We start from the raw sequence: 21,572 nt of genomic DNA, 5'->3' as shown, positions 1-21,572 counted from the left end.
GCGGAAGCCATCTTATTCTTAACTCTTAATGAAACCTCCATTTGGTTTCATTTTACACACAGAGAGAAATTATTGTTAAACATCTGCATTACTTAATTTACAATTCTCTCTCCTTATGGGACCAACATCAAATACAGCATGGATATGTGGACAAAATCTTTTCCAACAATAACAAAACATTTTGGGAGAGGCTGAATCTCATCAAATGGTGGTCTGTAACTCAGAATGCCCAATAAATAATGGTCCATGTTATGAAAAAGCAGTGCTCCAGACTGTTGGAAAAGTTTGATTAATATTATTGTACCAATTTCATCTTAAGGTCAAACTACTGTACATGACAGACCATGTATTAATTGTGCTGTTTGTCCCTCTATGTTCCAACACAAAACCCTGTTATTCTAACATTGTTATTCCATCAGCCTTGACACTGTACTGTACAAGTGTCTGATATTCAACTGGTAAACCATCTTTAAGCTGTCAACAACAAGATTACACCATCATGTCAACAACTCTGTTGTGTTCTAACCACTGATAAAGGTCAGGTCAGCCGATGAGGTGACCACGGTCACAATATTACATCATCACGACAGGACCCATCCTACTATTTTACAGTAACTACATAAAATCATGTCAACTAGACCAGAGAAGGCACTATGGGTGAATTGCTGTACTGTACTGTACTGTACTGTACTGTACTGTACTGTACTGTACCTTGACTCGGAACTATTCTTTCAATACTAAGAGAAAAACTGACTTGCACTGGTTGTGGTCTCATTTCTTGTGTGGGAGTAATCTTTAATCATGATGGATGTTCTTTGACTCTGACTGAATGTGGTTTTACTCTTCTGGGAAAGGATAACTTTCTAAAGGAATTAATACATGGGAATTCATCAAAATACCCATCACAGACCTTCTCCTGGATGTCTGCGGCGGTGCGCTTGGTGGTCTCCAGGTTCTCCACCAGCTCCGTGTCTCCCAGGAAGTTCCCCGAGGCGGAGGACAGGCGGGACAGCAGGTCGTCCTCCAGCGTCTTCAGGGTGATCTTGAAGCCGTTCTGCTGCTTCGTCAGGTTGGACTGTCAGACACACAGAGGCGCCGTCATTTCAGAAATGAAATAGGGGGGTGGCACTTTATACGCACCGTTTCTAAAATAGTGAATCGGCGACGCGTTGAGCGCCTGTAGATCAACTATTTTCACTATTTGTAAGGGGGTGAAAAGAGGAAATGTTCAGAAAAATTTCCGCTATAATGACAATCCCAAAATTGGGATGCCACATTACAAGTGGTTAATTAATTAAGGGTTGCATTAATTAATTAACGGAAATAGCGGATCTCCATGCTCACAACGCCTCGCAGCATGTAGATCGGCTATTTTCACAATAGAACCAACCGTGTTATACAAAATGTGATAACATGTTATACTGTATCATCAACATAACAGTATAACATCATTAACAGTTTTACTGCCAGATGTTATTATTTATTTATTGGGTCTGGTGCCAGCAAAAAGCAGCTTTCTTTTGAGATGTTATAGAAAATTAACTATTGGTTCTTTTTAAAATCATTCATTATATCATGGTCCGTCAAATGTGTACCTTGGCCATACTGGCAGCAGAGGGCAGCCTTATGCAAGAATTAATGTGAATTGAGCCACTCGGTTGCCATCCATTCAGAACACGTAATCGCATCAGAGCAACAGATCCAGAGAAAACAACAAGGAAGTGATTTGGTACTCCATTATTGCTAACGGGCGGTGGATTTTTGAGAGCAGCATTACGGGAGATGAATGTACTGTACACGGCGGCGCGACCCCCCATCAGCTTTACAGTCATCAGACGAGGTAAAAAGAACGAGCCGTATTGGCATCGCGCCGCGGTCAAAAATGGGGCGAACGGGAACGTCCGTAGCAGTAAAAGAGTTAAAGGCGTGCAGACCTTGAGCAGCTCCAGGTCGGGTCTCTCCATGCTGACCACGGCGGCCAGTAGCTGCTCCTCCAGACCATCCCGGGTCACAGTGAAGTTGACCAGCGTGCTCTGAGCCTGCAGCTCCGGCTGGTAGTGAGGACTGGCCAGCTTGGTGTGCAGGATGAGGCGGAAGGACGGGTTGTACTCACACTCCTTGTCTCCTATCTTTATGTACCTTCATGATGGAGACCAGAGGAACATATTATCATCTGAGACTCTGCAGTCTCCTGTCTTTATGTACCTCCATGATGGAGACGAGAGGAACATATTATGACCCGAGGCTCTGCAGTCTCCTGTCTAGGGATGGGGCCATATGAACATTTCATATCACTCAAGATGGGCTCAAGGGAAGGGTGCTGAAAGAATGTGCCACCCAATTGGGACCCATATTTACCCAGCTATTTCAGATGTTCCTCAACATCAGCTTTGCCCCCCAGGCCGGCAACCGTTGTCCCGGTGCCCAAAACTGCTCAGGCCAAATTGCCAAATGAACTCTCACAGCAAACAGCTAAGTCCATGGACCCCTTGCAGTTTGCTTATAGACCTAGTAGAGGTGTAGAGGATGCCACTCTTACTCTGTTGGATGAAATGCATAACCACCTAAACAAGCCTAAAACATGTCTGTACTCTTTATGGACTATTCTCCTCTGCTTTTAACACTGTCCAAACCCATCTTCTCCTAAGACGCATGTGTGACCTCCTACCTGCCCTTCTTGATGGTCTCTCTGCCCAGCAGGGGTCCCAGGACGGGGTCCAGGCTCTCGTCCAGGTTCTCGATCAGCACCACGTCTCCGGCGGACAGCGCTCGCTCTATGGCGTCCAGGTAGCTGTCAGTCAAACAAAGAGCATGAGGAACCACCCCTGTCTACAACGAAGCCGTTATGTCTCTCCATGTTCTAACTTTTAGGGCAGGGGTCTTTAACAGTCGGAAAGTCAGAACGAAACGAAAAGTTTGGTGGTCGGAGACAGTTTGGACAGGACTTTCGATTTTCACCATTATTTTATGCTTTAACTATTAAAAACATAGCAGATCTATCAGCTTACAGCTGCAAGCTTGTAGATCTGCTATTTTTGAAGAATCGTGATTTTTTTTTTTGTAAATTTTTGAACATATCTTTTTAAAAGCGAACATTTCTGACTCAAATATTTGCTTCTAATTCAAAACATTAAAAAACATTGCCGAACAAGCTAAGATTTTCATGAATACATGTTTTATTAAATTGAAAACATTTTTCAAAGTAATTTCACTAATACATAATACAAAAAAAGTCTGCGAAATTCCATAAATTAAAAAACAAATGTTTAAGTAGTGAAAACAGCCGATCTACAAGCAGATCGTCTGTTTAGCACTAGTTTGGGTCCCGGGCAAACATCTAACTCCTCTTGGGTCTGGAGCTAACAGGTTTCACAGACCAAGCCGCCTCACCCTCTCTGTCCTTGCCGCACCACCCTCAGCGCGTCGCTGTACTTGGTGCGGATCCATCCGATGCCCTGCAGCTGGGGGTCCACCATGAGGGGCCAGCGGTGGCAGGAGGTCAGCACGCTGGCGTTCTCCGTGGACATGCGGTCGGCGGGGAGGCCCTGGTTCTGCCAGGACGCCACGTCCGCCTCGTCCATCAGCAGGCTCAGGGGGTCCAGGTCAGGGGTCACCGGGATGGGGGTCTGGAGGAGGGGGGAGGGGAGGTAACAAAGGCCTTGATTTTTTTAGGGCAAATTTGTATGTGTTTTTTTGTCGTTAGTCATTTGAAATCTTTCGTCAGTCAACTAATCTATCTACGGTTTATGTTGTCGACTAAAATGCTGAAAATAGTCTAGACTGTTAGTAGTCCTGGTCTAGTCTAGTTCCTCGGTCTTTCTTTCCTCTTTCTTTCCTCTTTCTGCAGACACTTTGTTCCAGATAAATGTGGAGCATAAAAGCTAAATGCTGCTTCCACCACATTTATCTCTCCACAGAGAGCTAGAGCTCTCCAGAACACCCACCGTCAGCTGGCTGAGGAAGGGCCTCCAGGACTGCTCCAGGAGCTGCACCCTGTAGCGCTTGGTGAAGTAGCCCAGGTAGGAGACGAAGGCGGTGGCCAGGAGGACGTCTCCGCACAGCGTCCTCTCCTGGTGCCGGAAGCTCTCCACGGCCTCGGCCCAGCGCACCTTCTCCGAGCACAGACCTCCCACCTGGAGCAACATTTTGTTATTGTTATTCAGTGTTGGGCAGTAACGAATTACTAATAATATATTACTGTAATATTATTACTTTATCCAGTAACGAGTAATATAAGGTATTACTCTGTCAAAACTGGTAATATGTAACGCTTTACTCCGCAAAAAAAAGCCCTCGTTACCCGTTACTTGAAGTTGCCGCATCATGCAAAAATAGAACAGACCTACAAACTATAACACATATCAACAGAGATGCTGTGTAGCTTGTAGATCTGCCGCAGCTTGCGCACAGTTATGACGTAGCTTATGTGAGAGGGGAGAGCCGAGCGTTGCTGCCTGTCCAACAGTCATAGAAGAAGACAAGCTGGACAGCACAACATTCTGTCGTCCACAGTGCACGGCGCGCGACACAGCTCGGCCCCAGAGCCACCTGGAGGGACGGGGCCGGCTCCCAGGGGGTCCCCGAGGGGTCCCCCACCCTTGGGGACCCCCGCGGACCCCCTCGCAGCCCGAAAAAACTAGGCCAAAACGGCCAAAAGCGGCCCGTCCACCGCATCTATAGCGGATCCCCAAGCTCGAAAACGCTAAGTGGATGGCTGGGACATTTACATTTAAAAAGCAATCGGGAGCGTGGACAAAAGCACGGCTTCGCAAATTATGCTTTGCATATCACCACAGCACATCAAGCCTCAAGCAACGCAATGCGATGTTGCTGTTTAGCCGTTAGCTTAGCCTCCAGCCCTCCACTAGACTGAGCCCTTGTGCTAACTGCTAGCCTCTCGCCTGTTGTAAAATGTAAACATAAGAAATACACATAGTTTCACTACTCACCGAAAGAGACGGTTTTAGGGAGTTGAAAGCCTACTTTCCTTAGTGGGAACCCCCCCCAGAGCCCTCCACATCACTTATAAAATACACTTTTAAGCCAGAAAAGAAAATATTTATTATAAGGATAATATAGGCAGGGGTCTTCAACATGTCGTCCGGGACCCCTAGGGTCCTCAGAGTTACAACAGGGGTCTCCATATATCCTTGTCTAATAGCTGATAGGACCCCTTTCTTTTATTGACATCACCACTGACTAAACCCTAATATTTATTTATTCTGAGGAGTAGAGTGTAGAGGGGAAAGAGCAGTCCAAATACAGAGCCTAGGATCAAAATACTAAAGTACTGGGGTGTTTAAATGTAATAAAAATAAGCAACGTGTTGTTGCTTAGCTTATATATATTAATTATTAAGTGATTCGCTTGTATACCAAAATCCATTAAAAAGGTTTATCACTGTTCCCAGGTCAAATATTGATGTGCGATTAAAATGTGATTATTTGCGATTAATTAATTACAAAGCCTGTCATTAATTATATATATTTTTAATTGCATCCCAGAGACTCTTATTGTTCCAATAAATTTGATTCAGTTCTAATCTATTTTCTTTTGCGGGGTAAAAAAAAAAAAGTAATATAACTTAATATATTAGATATTACTCTTGATTGAAGTAATATTGCCCAACACTGTTGTTATTATAGTTTGCCTGATGAAGGTTTAAATACCGAAACGTTGCATCACTTTATTAAATTCCCCCTTTTTGCATTGAAGACAGTGTGCGTGGAGTTTTTGCCTTTTCAGTTATTGTTATTTCAAAACATAAAAAGAGATTTTCATGAATACAAATAAATAAATAAATACATTAATTAAATTTAAAATGAAAAAGTTAGTAGTAGTAGTCTACGAAAGTATAGTCTAAGAAATTCCATAAATTAGAAAACAAAATATGTTTAAGAAGTGAAAACCGTAGTTAAAACAGCCTTTGTGCCTTTATCTGATGTTTTTACTAGTTTGGGTCTCGGGCAAACGTCTAATTACTCGTGAGCTAAAAGGTATGGGAACCACAGCTACAGTATAGACGAGGCCGCCTCACTCTCTCATTCTATGATTCTATCATTCTCATCTATTGCAAGTGTGATTGCCGTGACGCGGGTCACACTTGCAAATTAATTCCGTCTTACCATTTACATTTTCCCTATTCAAGTCAATGGGGGAAATGAATTCACTAACAAACGAATTACCATATATGTCCCTTTCATGCCCATATATGGAGATCCCTGATGTCATCAATGATGTCAAGTGAAGCATGACCAATCCTGTCTGATTGGACATTATGTTGTCCAAGAGATAACTTCGGTTAACTTGTTGTCTGCCACATGACGAGTTTGGCGAGTTTTCGCGTCTTGACGCTGGATGGCGCTGTTCGCAAGCCTACGGGTCACCAATCATTTTTCAGATTGTGTGTGTGTGTGTGTGTGTGTGTGTGTGTGTGTGTGTGTGTGTGTGTGTGTGTGTGTGTGTACGCTCACCAGGCGGTTGGCCAATGAGATGGTGTGAGCGGTGGAGTCCGCCTCCTGCTGGCACCTCAGTTTGTCTGCGGTAGCTTTCTCAAACTTAGCCGTTAGCTTGGACAGGTTCTCATCGAGTTCCTGACACACACGCACGCACACACACACACGCGCACACACACACACACACACACACGTACACACACACACACACACACACACACACACACACACACACACACACACACACACACACACACACACACACACACACACACACACACACACACACACACACAGAAAAAGCGACCAGTCATTAAGGTTGCAGTGCAGGATAAACATATCTCTGTAAGGTCTCCATATGCTCAAATGTACTTAGTTAGATGTCAGACAAACGGATTTAGTTACAAACAGGGATTTGATTAAGTTTAATCCAATTCATCAATCCCTCTCCATGGCAGTAGTCTTCACAATCTCCTCTTATTTTGGCACATGGCAGTAATTAGCATATGGAAGTAATTAGCACATGTTGTCTCACAAGGATCTTGGCCTTGATGGTGGACAGATTCTTCTTATATACCGCTGTTGCCTATTGAGCTTGGCACAATTTCTGGGGCAAGCTGCCCAGATCATTCATACTACTTTAATTTCCCCTGTCCGCTACTAAGGGGCAGTTGCGATTTGCTGCCTTGTTACTGTCTCGTATTCCAAAGGGTCAATGGTAGCGTACATACTTTCGGTTAATGTTTATGCTATGTGTATGTTTTCCTAAATGTGTGAAGACAGTAGACTGCGCGAAGTGAGTGAGATGGAAAAACCTGGGTGAAATCTGCCGATCTCAATAGGCACCAACGGTACTACTGCTATACTGATATATTATTTAAGGTTGTCTCACGTGGATCTTGGTCTTGATAGTGGTCAGCTTCTTCTGGGCGTTGGCCAGGTCAGAGTTGGCCTTGTTGAGAGCCTGGCGCTTGGGCTCCACCTCACAGAACACCTGGTAGAACTTCACTATGTTTAGGACCCAGGAGCACAGGCCCGCCGCCGAGTAAGACTTGGTGGCCACCAGGTCCGGCTGGAATTCTTTATCCTGCAAAAACATAACGTAACGTATGTATGTAACCCTGGTTCTCTGAGTGAGTTAACCTGCAACAATGTAACTTATGTATGTAACCATGGTTCTCTGAGTGAGTTAACCTGCAACAACGTAACGTATTTATGTAACCCTGGTTCTCTGAGTTAGTTATCCTGCAAGAAGGAAGTAAGAACATCAACATACCCTTATTTTAAAACTAAAGACAGGTATGTAACTGTGGCTTTATGAATTCTGGAATCTGCAAGAAGGAAGCAAGAACAACAATGTACAGCAGACCGTTTTGAGAAACAATATCTAATCTTCAATCTTCTGATAGAAGCTTAGGTTTTAGATCCAATTAAATAAGTAGGCATTTGATTCAGATTCTTACTTGATTTGACATAATATGGCAAACAACGGAAACAGCAGAAATAACACACAATGCAGCACGATGCATTGTGAGCTAGAAACTATAACATTTTCAAAATGCTCTTTTAAATCAAATTAATAGACCAATAATAATATGTTAATATTATCATTGCTAACCTGCAGGTAAGGCTGAATAGCCTTGAGGCAGGTCTCTGGGATGTCCTCCTTGTTGAAGGTCTTCAGGGAGTCCAGGAAGGCGTCCACCTTGGCCATCATCACCTTGGCCGCCTTCCAGCTGCGGTCCTTTGGCACACGGCCGCCCGGCGCCATCAGAACCATGACCGCCGCCGTCACGTTGGTCACCGCCGTCACCGGAGAACTGAAAGACTTCAGCTCTGTCAGGTTGTTCTGGAGGAGATGATGGAGAGACAACGTGAGACGATGGAGAAAAGTACCCTCTCTATAATAAACCGTAAGGGTAATCTCTCGGGTGCCGTGACACAAGTCGAGGGGTGCAGCAGAATACTTTGATAATTAATAATATTTGACTTTGTAAATGAGCGCACCAAGTACAGTGCGAACTCAGGTAAGGTTTAGCGTTTTAAGGATAAGGTAAGGTACCTCATTGACAGTGTTCAGGGCACTGTAAGGTACCTTATCGAGCGTGTTCAGGTTCTCCTGGGCTGTAAGGTACCTTATTGAGTGTGTTCAGGGTAAGATACTGTACGGTACCTTATTGAGTGTGTTCGGGGTAAGGTACTGTAAGGTACCTTATTGAGTGTGTTCAGGGTAAGGTACTGTAAAGTACCTTATTGAGTGTGTTCAGGGTAAGGTACCTTATTGAGTGTGTTCAGGGTAAGGTACCTTATTGAGTGTGTTCAGGGTAAGGTACTGTAAGGTACCTTATTGAGCGTGTTCAGGGCCTCCTGGGCTGTAAGGTACCTTATTGAGCGTGTTCAGGTTAAAGGACCTACACCATGAATTTTCACTTTTTCTATTTTAAAACCTTTTTTTGGGGTCCCACTGGCACCTTCTATCCTCACAAAGTCCTATTTCTGTACATTGTGTCTTTCTCTGGTTTTGGGAAGACAGAGATGAAAAGCTTTCCACGGGTTCTCAGAACAGTGCTGTTCTGAGAGTTGATCCGTGTGACGTCACACGGATTCCCGTTTTTTTTTCAGAGTCAAAAAAAAAAAATTTTTTTCAAAAGTTTTTTTTTCAAAAATTTTTTTTTTCAAAACTTTTTTTTTTCAAATTTTTTTTTTCAAAACTTTTTTCAAAAAAAAATTTTTTTTCAATTTTTTTTTTTTCAAAAACTGTCAAAAAAAATGTTTTCAAAAAACATTTTTTTCAAAAAATATTTTTTTTCAAAAGATTTTTTTTTCAAAACTTTTTTTTCAAAACTTTTTTTTCAAAAAACTTTTTTTTTTTCAAAAACTTTTTTTTTTCAAAAACTTTTTTTTTCAAAAAACTTTCAAAAACTTTTTTTTCAAAAAACTTTTTTTTTCAAAAAACTTTTTTTTTTCTGGAAAAACCCCACTAGATGCGCCCCTGAGCAAACAGAGGCCGTTTTGGTATTGCAGCTGGAGAGCCTCATTATAGTAGAGCTAGAACAAACAAAAAGAATGGTCAGAGTGTTTGTTGAGGGTTAAAACCTGTCTAAGACTCAATTTTGAGCATATATTTATACAAAAAATATAGTTTTAAAAGCATGGTGTAGGCCCTTTAAGGTACGTAAGGTACCTTATTGAGTGTGTTCAGGGCCTCCTGGGCTGTAAGGTACCTTATTGAGTGTGTTCAGGGTAAGGTACCTTATTGAGCGTGTTCAGGGTACTGTAAGGTTCCTTATTGAGTTTGTTCAGGGTAAGGTACTGTAAGGTACCTTATTGAGTGTGTTCAGGGTAAGGTACCTTATTGAGTGTGTTCAGGGTAAGGTACTGTAAGGTACCTTATTGAGCGTGTTCAGGGTAAGGTACCTTATTGAGTGTGTTCAGGGCCTCCTGGGCTGTAAGGTACCTTATTGAGTGTGTTCAGGATAAGGTACTGTAAGGTACCTTATTGAGCGTGTTCAGGGTAAGGTACCTTATTGAGTGTGTTCAGGGTACAGTAAGGTACCCTATTGAGTGTGTTCAGGGTACAGTAAGGTACCTTATTGAGCGTGTTCAGGGTAAGGTACCTTATTGAGTGTGTTCAGGGTACAGTAAGGTACCTTATTGAGTGTGTTCAGGGTAAGGTACCTTATTGAGCATGTTCAGGGTAAGGTACCTTATTGAGTGTGTTCAGGGCCTCCTGGGCTGCCACCAGAGCAGGCTCAGCCTTGGCCAGGTCCTCCTCGCAGTCCCTCTGCTTGCCACTGACCTCCACAGCGATGGCCGCCACCTTCCCCTCCTCCTCGTCGGCCACCGCCTTCTCCTTGGAGACCTTCTCCTTCTCAGTGCCCACCACCTGCACGGTACAGACGTTACACCTCACTGCACGGTACAGATGTAACACATCACTGCATGGTACAGACGTTACACCTCATTGCACGGTACAGATGTTACACATCACTGCACGGTACAGACGTTACACATCACTGCACGGTACAGACGTTACACATCACTGCATGGTACAGACGTTACACCTCACTGCACGGTACAGACGTTACACATCACTGCACGGTACAGACGTTACACATCACTGCATGGTACAGATGTTACACATCACTGCATGGTACAGATGTTACACATCACTGCACGGTACAGACGTTACACATCACTGCATGGTACAGATGTTACACATCACTGCATGGTACAGATGTTACACATCACTGCACGGTACAGATGTTCCACATCACTGCATGGTACAGATGTTACACATCACTGCACAGTACAGATGTTACACATCACTGCACGGTACAGACGTTACACATCACTGCACGGTACAGACATTACACATCACTGCACGGTACAGACATTACACATCACTGCACGGTACAGACATTACACATCACATCATTTTGTTTTGGCGATTCAGGCTGGTGTTGCTCTCACTGAAGAGGTTTTGCTCGTTTGGAAATCCGTACGGCGAATCAGCGTCGTGAATCAGCGTCTTGTGAGCTGGACCGGACCGCACATTCCCAAACATAAACATTGCGTCGCCCGTCGCAGTAATATGCGATCGTATCGATCTCGCTATGAAACATCAGTAGCATACATGTTATGTTGTGTTTTATTACTAGTTCGTACCGCTCCTATTCTTATTTCTTTGGTTAGCAAGTAGCACTAGCCAGCAACAGGCTAGCCACTAGCCAGCCACATAACAACACTACATCATCTGCTTTGCTGTTGGTCTGAACGCAAGTTCAGACTGAATAATGGAGTAAAACGAAATGCAATTCAGGCCGAGTGTCAGGCTAAAAATGACTGTGACTCTCCTAAAATGACTGTGACTCTCCTAAAATGACTGTGACTGTCCTAAAATGACTGTGACTGTCCTAAAATGACTGTGAATATCCTAAAATGACTGTGAATATCCTAAAATGACTGTGACTGTCCTAAAATGACTGTGAATATCCTAAAATTACTGTGAATATCCTAAAATGACTGTGACTGTCCTAAAATGACTGTGACTGTCCTAAAATGACTGTGACTGTCCTAAAATGACTGTGACTATCCTAAAATGACTGTGACTGTCCTAAAATGGTAGCCAGGTGTTACCTGGATCAGTTTGTCTGCATCCTGTTTCTTCAGCTCCAGTTCCACTTCCTGTGAGGCCAACTTGGATTTCAGCTCGTCCACCTGTTAGAGGGGCAAAGGTCAACCAATCAATTATTGTCAATGTACTGGACAACCAATCAGAATCTTATTATTGCCATTTTACTAACTAGACAACCAATCAGAATCTCATTATTGCCATTGTACTATTGGACAATCAATCAGAATCTCATTATTGCCATTGTACTATTAGACAATCAATCAGAATCTCGTTATTGCCATTGTACTAGACGGCCAATCAGAATGTCTTTATTCTCTCCACCAGGTCGAAAGGCAAGGCCGAGAGTATGTTTTCGCCCGTGTCCATGTGAGTGTGTGTTTCCGTCTGTCTGTTACAGGCTAATCTCCGGCACCGTTGGCCCGGTGCAAACACACTCCCTGGATGCCAATTCAAAACCTCAGCCCCACATTTTTTCACATGGGCCTGCTCTGGCGCCACCATGAGGCCAGTGTATAATGTGCTATAAACCTGTGCAGAGGGTAGAACTAGAGGGTAGAAGTGTATAAGGTGCTATGAACCTGTGCAGACTAGAGGGTATAAGTGTATAAGGTGCTAAACCTGTGCAGACTAGAGGGTATAAGTGTACAAGCCAGGTGCTATAAACAGACTAGAGGGTAGAAGTGTATAAGGTGCTATAAACCCATGCAGACTAGAGGGTATGAGTGTATAAGGTGCTATAAACCTGGGCAGACTAGAGGGTATAAGTGTATAAGGTGCTATAAACCTGTGCAGACGTGCTGCTGAGCTTCTGCAGGCCGTTCTCCAGGCGCTGGATCTTGGTGCTCAGGTCCTGACTCTTTTGTCCCAGCAGGCTGCCGTACAGCTTGATCTGCTCCAGGAAGGACTTGGGCGTGGTGTAGTTGTAGCGCCTCTCGTTGGCCAGGTACTGCTTGGAGGCCTGGTTGACGCTCAGGTGGACGAAGGCCATGAACTTACTGACCGACTCCTTCACCTCGGGCTGAACCAGAGAGTTTACAGTTAATTCGCCCTTTGTCAAGTCCCACCCCATGTTGTTCTGTTACTAGGTGGGACAAAAAAGCCAGGGAAGACTTTTTTTTTCCATTCACTTCCATTTAAAAACAAGATTTTTCATAGCCTCATTATTGCTATTTAAAGTACCAAAAGATAAAACATCTATGTGATATTAATAAAAAAGGAACACAAAAGTACAGTAGTTACATTGCAAAACATACATTACATTACAGTGCATCTTAGGTGACTCGCACTGACCAGGAAATTGTGGAACTATAGGCTCGCCATAAACATAAAATGGATTTTAATTGTAATTCTGCCCATTTAAAATATATTTACCCAATCGAATATCTTGACTTAGTTACATCATTATCGTTCAAGTGAACTAGTTTGTTGAAGCTTATTCATTATAATTACTGAAATCGCTATGACCGCGCAGCGCCGTACTCCACCGCGGCCGTGCAGCGCATCACCACACCACGGTGAAAGAATGAAAGGACTTTGTCCAAGCCCCCAGGACCGAGGGGGAGCTTTGAAGCAAAATGGACATGGTGGCCGTTTGAGGTACTGCAGTTGGGGCTTCATACCGGAAGTGCTCGTTCATGAATTAGAGCACCAGCGCGTCCATGAACACAAACTATGACGCAAAACGCGTCACAGAAACAAAATAGAAGCCCCAATACGTCACGTTTCAGAGGCGTTTCAAACGCGGAAGTACGCTTCATGCGCTGGGTGAGCAACTCAATGCAAGTGGACGGGCGGGGATATCCGGTGTCCTCTCTATTCTTATTATAACTCTATGACTTTGTCCCACTGCATAACTCCGCCGCATCCCGGGAGCAAAAGTGAATGATTTTTCTCGTTGGCCAGTCAGGGACCAATCAGAAGGGTGAATTACTGACTGAGTCCTTCATTTAGTTACTGACTGATTCTCTGAACCAGACCGTTTACAGTTAGTTAATGACCACCCTGAATGGCATGAACCTGTAGACACCGGAAGTTGCAGAAGTTACGTAATGCGTTGCAGTCTTCCGGTGAAATTCTCCCAGCAGAAGTAGCACTGGTCTATGCCGTATCAGCCTATGGTCGTAACCAGGCTTTTCTCTTCACAGATGAGATGGCTACGCGAGGCTAGTTAATGACTGATCCTTATACTAAATGAAGGTCTGAATGAGGGCCATCCCGTCCTTACTGGGATATTCTCCATTCCCTGGAGGAACTTGAGGCTGACGGACTCCAGCGCCTCCTGTGGCCACTCATGGAACCAGTCGATGGCGGTGCAGTTGACCACGGCCGGGAACTTCCTGCTGCGCACCCTCAACTTCCTGCCGACGGGAGAGAAACACAGAGCCACCTGCACACACACGCGCGCACACACACACACGCACGCACGCACGCACGCACGCACGCACGCACGCGCGCACACACGCACGCACGCATGCACGCACGCACGCACACACACAACACATTTAACAAGAAATGCCAACAAGATTGTATGATACATCAACCCATACATAAAAATACATGAAAATACACGAAGATAAACGAGAGAGAGAGAGAGAGAGAGAGAGAGAGAGAGAGAGAGAGAGAGAGAGAGAACATGAAAAAGAGAGAGAACACGTTGGTCACCTTGAGCTGTCTGCGAACGCGGTCGATGAAGAACTTCCAGCAGTTGTCCTTGGTGTCCATGAGGCCGCTGGCTCGAACCTCCGTCCTCACGCTGCCCACGATGTTCTCCACCTCGTCGTCAGGGAACAGCTCAGGGATCTCCCCTGAAAAACACACACCGTCACCACAGGCCACGCCTCCTCAACGCTATAGGAAGCATGTCACGCCAGGCCACACCTCCTCAACGCTATAAGAAGCAGGTCACGCCAGGCCACACCTCCTCAACGCTATAGGAAGCATGTCACGCCAGGCCACACCTCCTCAACGCTATAAGAAGCATGTCACGCCAGGCCACACCTCCTCAACGCTATAAGAAGCAGGTCACGCCAGGCCACACCTCCTCAACGCTATAAGAAGCAGGTCACGCCAGGCCACACCTCCTCAACGCTATAGGAAGCATGTCACGCCAGGCCACACCTCCTCAACGCTATAAGAAGCATGTCACGCCAGGCCACACCTCCTCAACGCTATAAGAAGCAGGTCACGCCAGGCCACACCTCCTCAACGCTATAGGAAGCATGTCACGCCAGGCCACACCTCCTCAACGCTATAGGAAGCATGTCACGCCAGGCCACACCTCCTCAACGCTATAAGAAGCATGTCACGCCAGGCCACACCTCCTCAACGCTATAGGAAGCATGTCACGCCAGGCCACACCTCCTCAACTCTATAGGAAGCATGTCACGCCAGGCCACACCTCCTCAACTCTATAGGAAGCATGTCACGCCAGGGGAGAGTGTTTTCTGCTGGTGTTTCAGTCCGAGTGTATCAACGGGTGCGTTCGGAAATGCGCACCGGGTGTGTGCTTAGTGTAGTGAGTGCCTAAACCTAACACTAACCTTAACCTTAGTAAAACTATGCCTAAACCCAACCCTAACCATAACCCTAACCCGGTGCGCATTTCCGAACGCACCCTTTGATACACTCGGACTGAAACACCAGCAGAAAACACTCTCCCGTCACGTCAGGCCACACCTCCTGAACGCTATAGGAAGCATGTCACCACAGGCCACACCTCCTCAACGCTATAGGAAGCATGTCACCACAGGCCACACCTCCTCAACGCTATAGGAAGCATGTCCCGCCAGGCCACACCTCCTCAACGCTATAGGAAGCATGTCACCACAGCACTCCGTAGTTCAAAATGTCGGGATCTTCAAAGTCGGCACTCGTAAATACATAGCAGTAAAGGGGGAAATCTCGCTCTTTCGAAAGAACGTCATTTCGACAAAGGAGCGTCGGGAGGGTTAGCGACTCACCCCACAGAGGTTAGGGTTAGGGTAGGGATTAGAGTTGGGTGTCGAACAGATGACGCGTAGTAACAGCGAAACGCTCCCGCAGTAAAGACAGCGATGTCACTGAAAAGCGACAGGTTCTTTGTCTGCCGTCTCCCCTCTGCTCTGTGGCAAATCATGTCAGGTCACGTTTTTACAAAACTGGGCAATATGGTAGAGGGCTATTCTAGGGCTATACATCAAAAACATCACATTTCTCTATTGGCAAATGATTTGTAAACCATTGATCTTAGTCTTAGTGAAACAAGGGCTTGGAAGAGTTCATTTCATCATAGATGTAATTATACTTTTTGTTTATTTAATCAAAGATGTAATTCTACTTTTTGTTCACCTGATGCCAAGAGGTCGTTGATCAGCACCAGGAACTTCTCGTCTGCCACCTGGGCGTCGGTCATTAAGAGCACCGTACCAATGTTCTTCACGCCCGCTTTGACGTAGAGGGATGCCAGGTCAGTCTGAGTGGCACAGATACACAACATGATGCCAGGTCAGTCTGAGTGGCACAGATACACAACATGATTATGGATGGCACGATATGAAAATGTCATGTCACGATTATTGTGACCGAAGAAATTACGATATACGATATTATCGCAAAAATCTAAATATCCCAAACATCCATTATCCTGGGGTGGTACATTTGCCAAATAATAGCAGATAGATGAACGTTATTGTTGAACGTGTTCATTCTGACGTCTGTGAATGGCGCTCGTCAACTCATTCGCCCGTCGTCTTGTCTATGTTTGCATTCTCATTGAAGTACCGTGTGCACTGTGCATCGCCTCCTCGTTACGTCTCCCAAGTTAAGCCTGACTTAGGCTTCGTTATGTGACGTGTTGCATGCCGAAAATAGCTGATCTGCAAGCTCACAATGCGACGCATCCACGAGACGTTGTGAGCTTGTAGATCAGCTATTTTAGCCATGTGGAAACTAAGGATGTGTGACGTTTAGAAACTTCTACCTTCACAAAAAGTCTAATGATATTTTGTCAACTAAAACTAGACTAAAGTAAAACATTTCAGATGACTAAAATGTTACTAAAATGAAACTAAAACTAAAGTGAATTTCTAAGCCTAAAGACTAAGCCTAAAACTAAATAGATTTTCAATCAAAAGACTAAGACTAAAACTAAAGACTAGGACTAAATAAATTAACCGTGTTTGAACTTTGAACCTTGAGATCCTGGATGCCGTAGCCTTTCCTCAAGGTCACCTGGAACACTTCCAGGTTGGAGATGAAGGCAGCCAATCGCGTCAGACTCTGCTTGCCGCTCCCGCCCACACCCACCAGCAGGGCGTGGCCTCTGGGAGACTCCAGGATGCGATTTATACGACAGCTACACCAGGGGGCGCCAGAGAGTAGAAAGATTAAACAATATATTTATAAGACAGCTAAACCAGGATAAAACAATATATTTATACGACAGCTAAACCAGGATAAAGATTAAACAATATATTTATACGACAGCTAAACCAGGATAAAGATTAAACAATATATTTATACGACAGCTAAACCAGGATAAAGATTAAACAATATATTTATACGAAAGCTAAACCAGGATAAAGATTAAACTATATATTTATATGACAGCTAAACCAGGATAAAGATTAAACAATATATTTATATGACAGCTAAACCAGGATAAAGATTAAACAATATATTTATACGACAGCTAAACCAGGATAAAGATTAAACAATATATTTATACGACAGCTAAACCAGGATAAAGATGAAACAATATATTTATACGAAAGCTAAACCAGGATAAAGATTAAACTATATATTTATATGACAGCTAAACCAGGATAAAGATTAAACAATATATTTATACGACAGCTAAACCAGGATAAAGATTAAACAATTATGTTTATACGAAAGCTAAACCAGGATAAAGATTAAACAATATTTTATACGACAGCTAAACCAGGGAGCGCCAGAGTTGCCTGGCGGTGCCAGCCTTTATCACACACTTCGTTTTGGGAAGAGAGTTCTGGGGGAGCGGGCTAAAGCCTGGTGAAGTCAGCCAGAGCTCTTAATTGTTCCCTTTGAACTTCAAAAGGGTTGTGAACTGCGGTAATTGATTGAGCCATACAAGTGTCAATAGCTCGTTAGTCAATGAAAAGCATCAAAGACTATGACCTGTTTGATGTCTGTAATTAGAGTGGAGGGGGGATGTGTTTGTATACACACAGACTCACCTGATTGGCTGAATGGTTCTGAACCAAGCCACCACCCACCACGTGCCCCAAGCGTACAGCCCTCATTGGCTAGCCCTTTCATCGGGCTAGTGGAAAAAGCTTATTTAATGTGAAGGGCCAGACTTCACTACAACCACTACCGCCAGGGGGTGGTGTTGAGTGCAGTCTGGTTTATTAACCAGGCAAGCGCCAGAGAGGATAAAGATTAAACAATATATACAAGAGAGGAAAATCGATAGAGAAAACAAGACAGAATAGCTTCCAAATGCAAAACAAATCAAACTTTGGAAGTCAGTCATCGCCAATCAGAACAGAATATCACTCCAGAGATCATGTGTACTGATTTGTAGCTCAATACAGTGGTTTGGCAAACAGCTTTCTACAGAATATGAAAGTACATAGTGTAAGCTTTCAAATGACATGTCATTAACTGAGATTGGAACATATTTGAAGACGATTATGCCTTTTTGAAACGTGTTCAGCCAGAGGAGTCAAAGCTGAGAAAATGGCTTCTAAACATGACCTGCTTTTAGGCCCTTTGAGAGCCTGGTAATGAGCATTAACAATCAACAAAAAAAAAAGCTGGGAACTACTTTCTTGCAGACCTTGTAGTGAATTATTAGTGAAATAAAACAGTTTTAATTGGTACATGTCTATGATTTTTCATGTTGCAGTATTGTAACCATTTTAGAAAAGCAATAAGCCACGCGAGGCATGTGGTTACCTGTATTTTACACCGGCTGAGAGGGTTAGAGACACTCGGCTGCGCCTTTCAGCCGTTATAAAATACCAGGTAACCACATGCCTCTTGTGGCTTATTGCTTCATTTTAAGTACTCTCCACCTACATGTGAGGTATGTTTTTAATGATACATTTACTCTAGTAAAAGTACTCTCCACCTACATGTGAGCCATGGCGTCTTCAAACAGCACCAGGTGGAGGGCGGGGTTGACCTCGTTGTAGGCGTCCATGACCTCCGTCAGGGTGCTACTGAGCGCGCTCCATGACTCCACGGGCGCGTAGCGGGACTCGCCCAGCCCACCAGCAAAGTGGCAGAACAGGTTCAATTCCCTGCTCTGCAGCACCGTGTCCTCCATTTCCTGAGACGCACGCACGCACGCACGCACGCACGCACGCACGCACGCACGCACACACGCACACACACACACACACACACACACACACACACACACACACACACACACACACACACACACAGCGTGACTGTCACTATAACCCCTCCCCCAACACCCATGAAGTGATTGGTCACCAATTACACACTTGAAATTAAAATGGTTCAGAATCACTGCTATAGCCGTAAAAATCTTCTCTCATGGGAGACCCTGGCATATCTTTATAAGCTAATAAGTGTCAGTCCTTGGCACAAAAATATACCTTCCTCTCAAACCCGCTACTCCACCACCCGTGAAGCCCTTTGCACACATGCACGTTTATCCGCACAGATAAAACGGACAATTTCATTTAAAAAAAACAAAAAAAACAATGATTCTCTACGACCTCATGCACACCGGATCCAAATTAGCCGTGCGACATGCGGTAAAAAACTCATCACTCCTTTTATGACTCCATTTGGGATCCACAGCGCCGATTCCGCACAGCATTGTTGAACACCAAATCCAATGCGTTTCATTCATGCAGCAAACGAAAAAAACGCAACTGTCCTGTGTGCAAAGGGCTTAAGACCGCTATTACCCGGGTTCACATTGTTATTTTTTGTATTGATATCGCGGAGCTCTATAATAATAGCTCTGTAATTGCTGAAGCCCCACCCCCTCTGTCTTCCTATTGGCTGGGCTTTAAACAGCCACAACTCCAGTTGGCAGCATGCTGCCATCTCCAAACTTTAACTATGCAACATTCTCACCTGGTAGAGCCTCTTGTAACATTCTCACCTGGTAGAGCCTCTTGACGGCCTCCTCCTGCAGCTTGTCGAAGGCCTGCTGGTCCTCCTCGTCCACCATCTTGTCTCTGTAGACCCGTTTGGACTCGTGCAGGTAGACCTTCAGGAGATCTGCTGGAACCTTCAGGACCTCACTGCTGCAGAACAGAATGCCCTGGGGGGAGCCAAGCGACGCCTTGTTAGATCTGCTATTTTCACTAGTTTGGGGCAGGGGCCCCAGCAGAGCATACGAGCGGAGTGGAGCGCGAGCGGTGCGGGGAGCGGAGCGGGGAGCGGAGCGAGCCGTTTTTTAGTTGAGCGAGCGACTTTTATAATGGGTCTGAGCGCCGACCCTCCTCTGCTCCGAGCCGATCCTGTTGGGGCCGCGCGCCGCATGTTTCCAACAAAACAGTGGCGAGTGGACAGCTCTCCAAGTCTCCATCAAAGCCGAGGCTCACGTTAGCGCAGCCATTTGTGTTGGGAACACACTGGCAAAGGAGAAAGTGTTTCGGACATGGTAGCAAACTACTTTTTTTGACTCTGATTGACGGCCCTGAGCGGAGAGTGGAGCGAGTGCGGAGCGAGAGATGCGAAAATCAAGTTGAGCGACGGAGCGGCGGGGAGCGGAGCGGCCCGGTGGCCGGCCAGTGCGACGAGCGAGTGGGACAAGAGCCCTCTGGAGCGCGGAGCGGCTTTTGTCATCGCTCCACTCCACTCGTGTGCTCTGGGCCCCACAAGGGGGGGAAAAGTGGGACTGCATTACTAGGGCCCAAGGTGGAGGGGCCTAAAACCAGTGTTTCAGAAGTAGTGAAAATAGCCAATCTCGTTGTGAGCTTGTAGATCTGCTATTTTCACTAGCTTGGGTCCCGGGCAAACATCTAATCTCTCTTTTGGCACACATTCTCTGCGATATTGTCGGGGAGGTGGCTCTGTATGGTTCATGATAGTCAGTCACTCATATTTGATACAGTCTGTTTCTGGCGAAAAAGTAACTAATTCGGCGACCGTAACATTAGCGTTTTCTCACCATCAGTTGATTCTTCAAATCCATATGAGTTCTTATATGACAATATGATATATGAACAAAGTCGATGGGAATTCAGAATGGTGGGGGAAAAAAACAGGAACTAGGTAGAGTAACTTCGTTACTCTACAGAACTCACCTGGAAGATATTGGACAGGTCTCGGAGGTTGAAGATGTAGTGGAACTTGACGGCGGTGGGCAGGAAGGTGGAGGCCAGCCGGTGGTGCAGGGCCAGGGCCAGCTGCACCAGGGTGGAGCAGCTCTTCTGCAGGGCGGAGCCGCAGCCCGACGCGCTGAGGTGGTGAAGCAGGATGCTGCTGTAGATGGTGTTGAGGGCCTCCGCTCCGGGGAAGCTCAGGGCAAACACCGAGAAGTGACGCTGAGAGACAAAAGAAACCAACGTGGTTTTAGCCGGCGGTTTCTGAAACGGTCTGAAGACTCACCTCTTCAGACTTCACCTTAGCCCATAGCACTTACCGTAGCACTTGCCTACCCTCAATGACCATATTGGTACATGTAATTAAGATAGCATTGTATATACAGTAGTATATATATATATACATCTGTGGCAGTGAGGGTGTAGTTTTTACCTGCAGACGGGGGTTGATGGTGAAGCTTCCCGCTGTAGGGTTCATACAGGACACGTACTGGACGTTATGAACCTCCTTCAGCAGCAGCTTACTGCGGTCATACCTGGACACACAGTGTTAGTAGGTATAGGTTACGGTTTAGTGGCTGTAGCCCAGGTGTTAATGTTAGTACAGTAGGTATAATAACTAGGTATACTATAGTGTGTTTACCAGTGGCTGTAGTCCAGGTGTTGGGTTAGTGTTATAAGTGTAGTGTGTTTACCAGTGGCTGT

At 45.1% G+C, this 21,572-nt stretch overlaps 1 protein-coding gene across 1 annotated transcript in view; it reads right to left on the bottom strand.

Annotated features, from left to right (window-relative positions):
• The window catches only part of dnah9 (dynein, axonemal, heavy chain 9), a gene marked incomplete at both ends in the record, with an annotated part of 122,590 nt that overhangs the window by 30,232 nt on the left and 70,786 nt on the right, over nt 1-21,572 (bottom strand). Inside the window, 19 exons of the mRNA XM_080725498.1 lie at nt 911-1,075; nt 1,935-2,139; nt 2,669-2,791; nt 3,391-3,626; nt 3,945-4,133; nt 6,474-6,593; nt 7,348-7,542; nt 8,074-8,304; nt 10,162-10,341; nt 11,595-11,675; nt 12,377-12,610; nt 13,817-13,978; nt 14,254-14,396; nt 15,919-16,042; nt 16,762-16,924; nt 18,690-18,886; nt 19,700-19,861; nt 20,850-21,089; nt 21,301-21,403. Coding sequence (XP_080581624.1) covers nt 911-1,075; nt 1,935-2,139; nt 2,669-2,791; nt 3,391-3,626; nt 3,945-4,133; nt 6,474-6,593; nt 7,348-7,542; nt 8,074-8,304; nt 10,162-10,341; nt 11,595-11,675; nt 12,377-12,610; nt 13,817-13,978; nt 14,254-14,396; nt 15,919-16,042; nt 16,762-16,924; nt 18,690-18,886; nt 19,700-19,861; nt 20,850-21,089; nt 21,301-21,403 — 3,253 coding nt within the window. The remainder of the gene's footprint in view (nt 1-910; nt 1,076-1,934; nt 2,140-2,668; nt 2,792-3,390; nt 3,627-3,944; nt 4,134-6,473; nt 6,594-7,347; nt 7,543-8,073; nt 8,305-10,161; nt 10,342-11,594; nt 11,676-12,376; nt 12,611-13,816; nt 13,979-14,253; nt 14,397-15,918; nt 16,043-16,761; nt 16,925-18,689; nt 18,887-19,699; nt 19,862-20,849; nt 21,090-21,300; nt 21,404-21,572) is intronic.

Source organism: Nannobrachium achirus (assembly GCF_963921795.1).
Source record: "Nannobrachium achirus genome assembly, chromosome: 5".
NCBI classification, from domain to species: Eukaryota; Metazoa; Chordata; class Actinopteri; order Myctophiformes; family Myctophidae; genus Nannobrachium; species Nannobrachium achirus.
The sequence above is the reverse complement of the archived record's forward strand: the minus strand, read 5'-3'. Positions and strand labels throughout refer to the sequence as shown.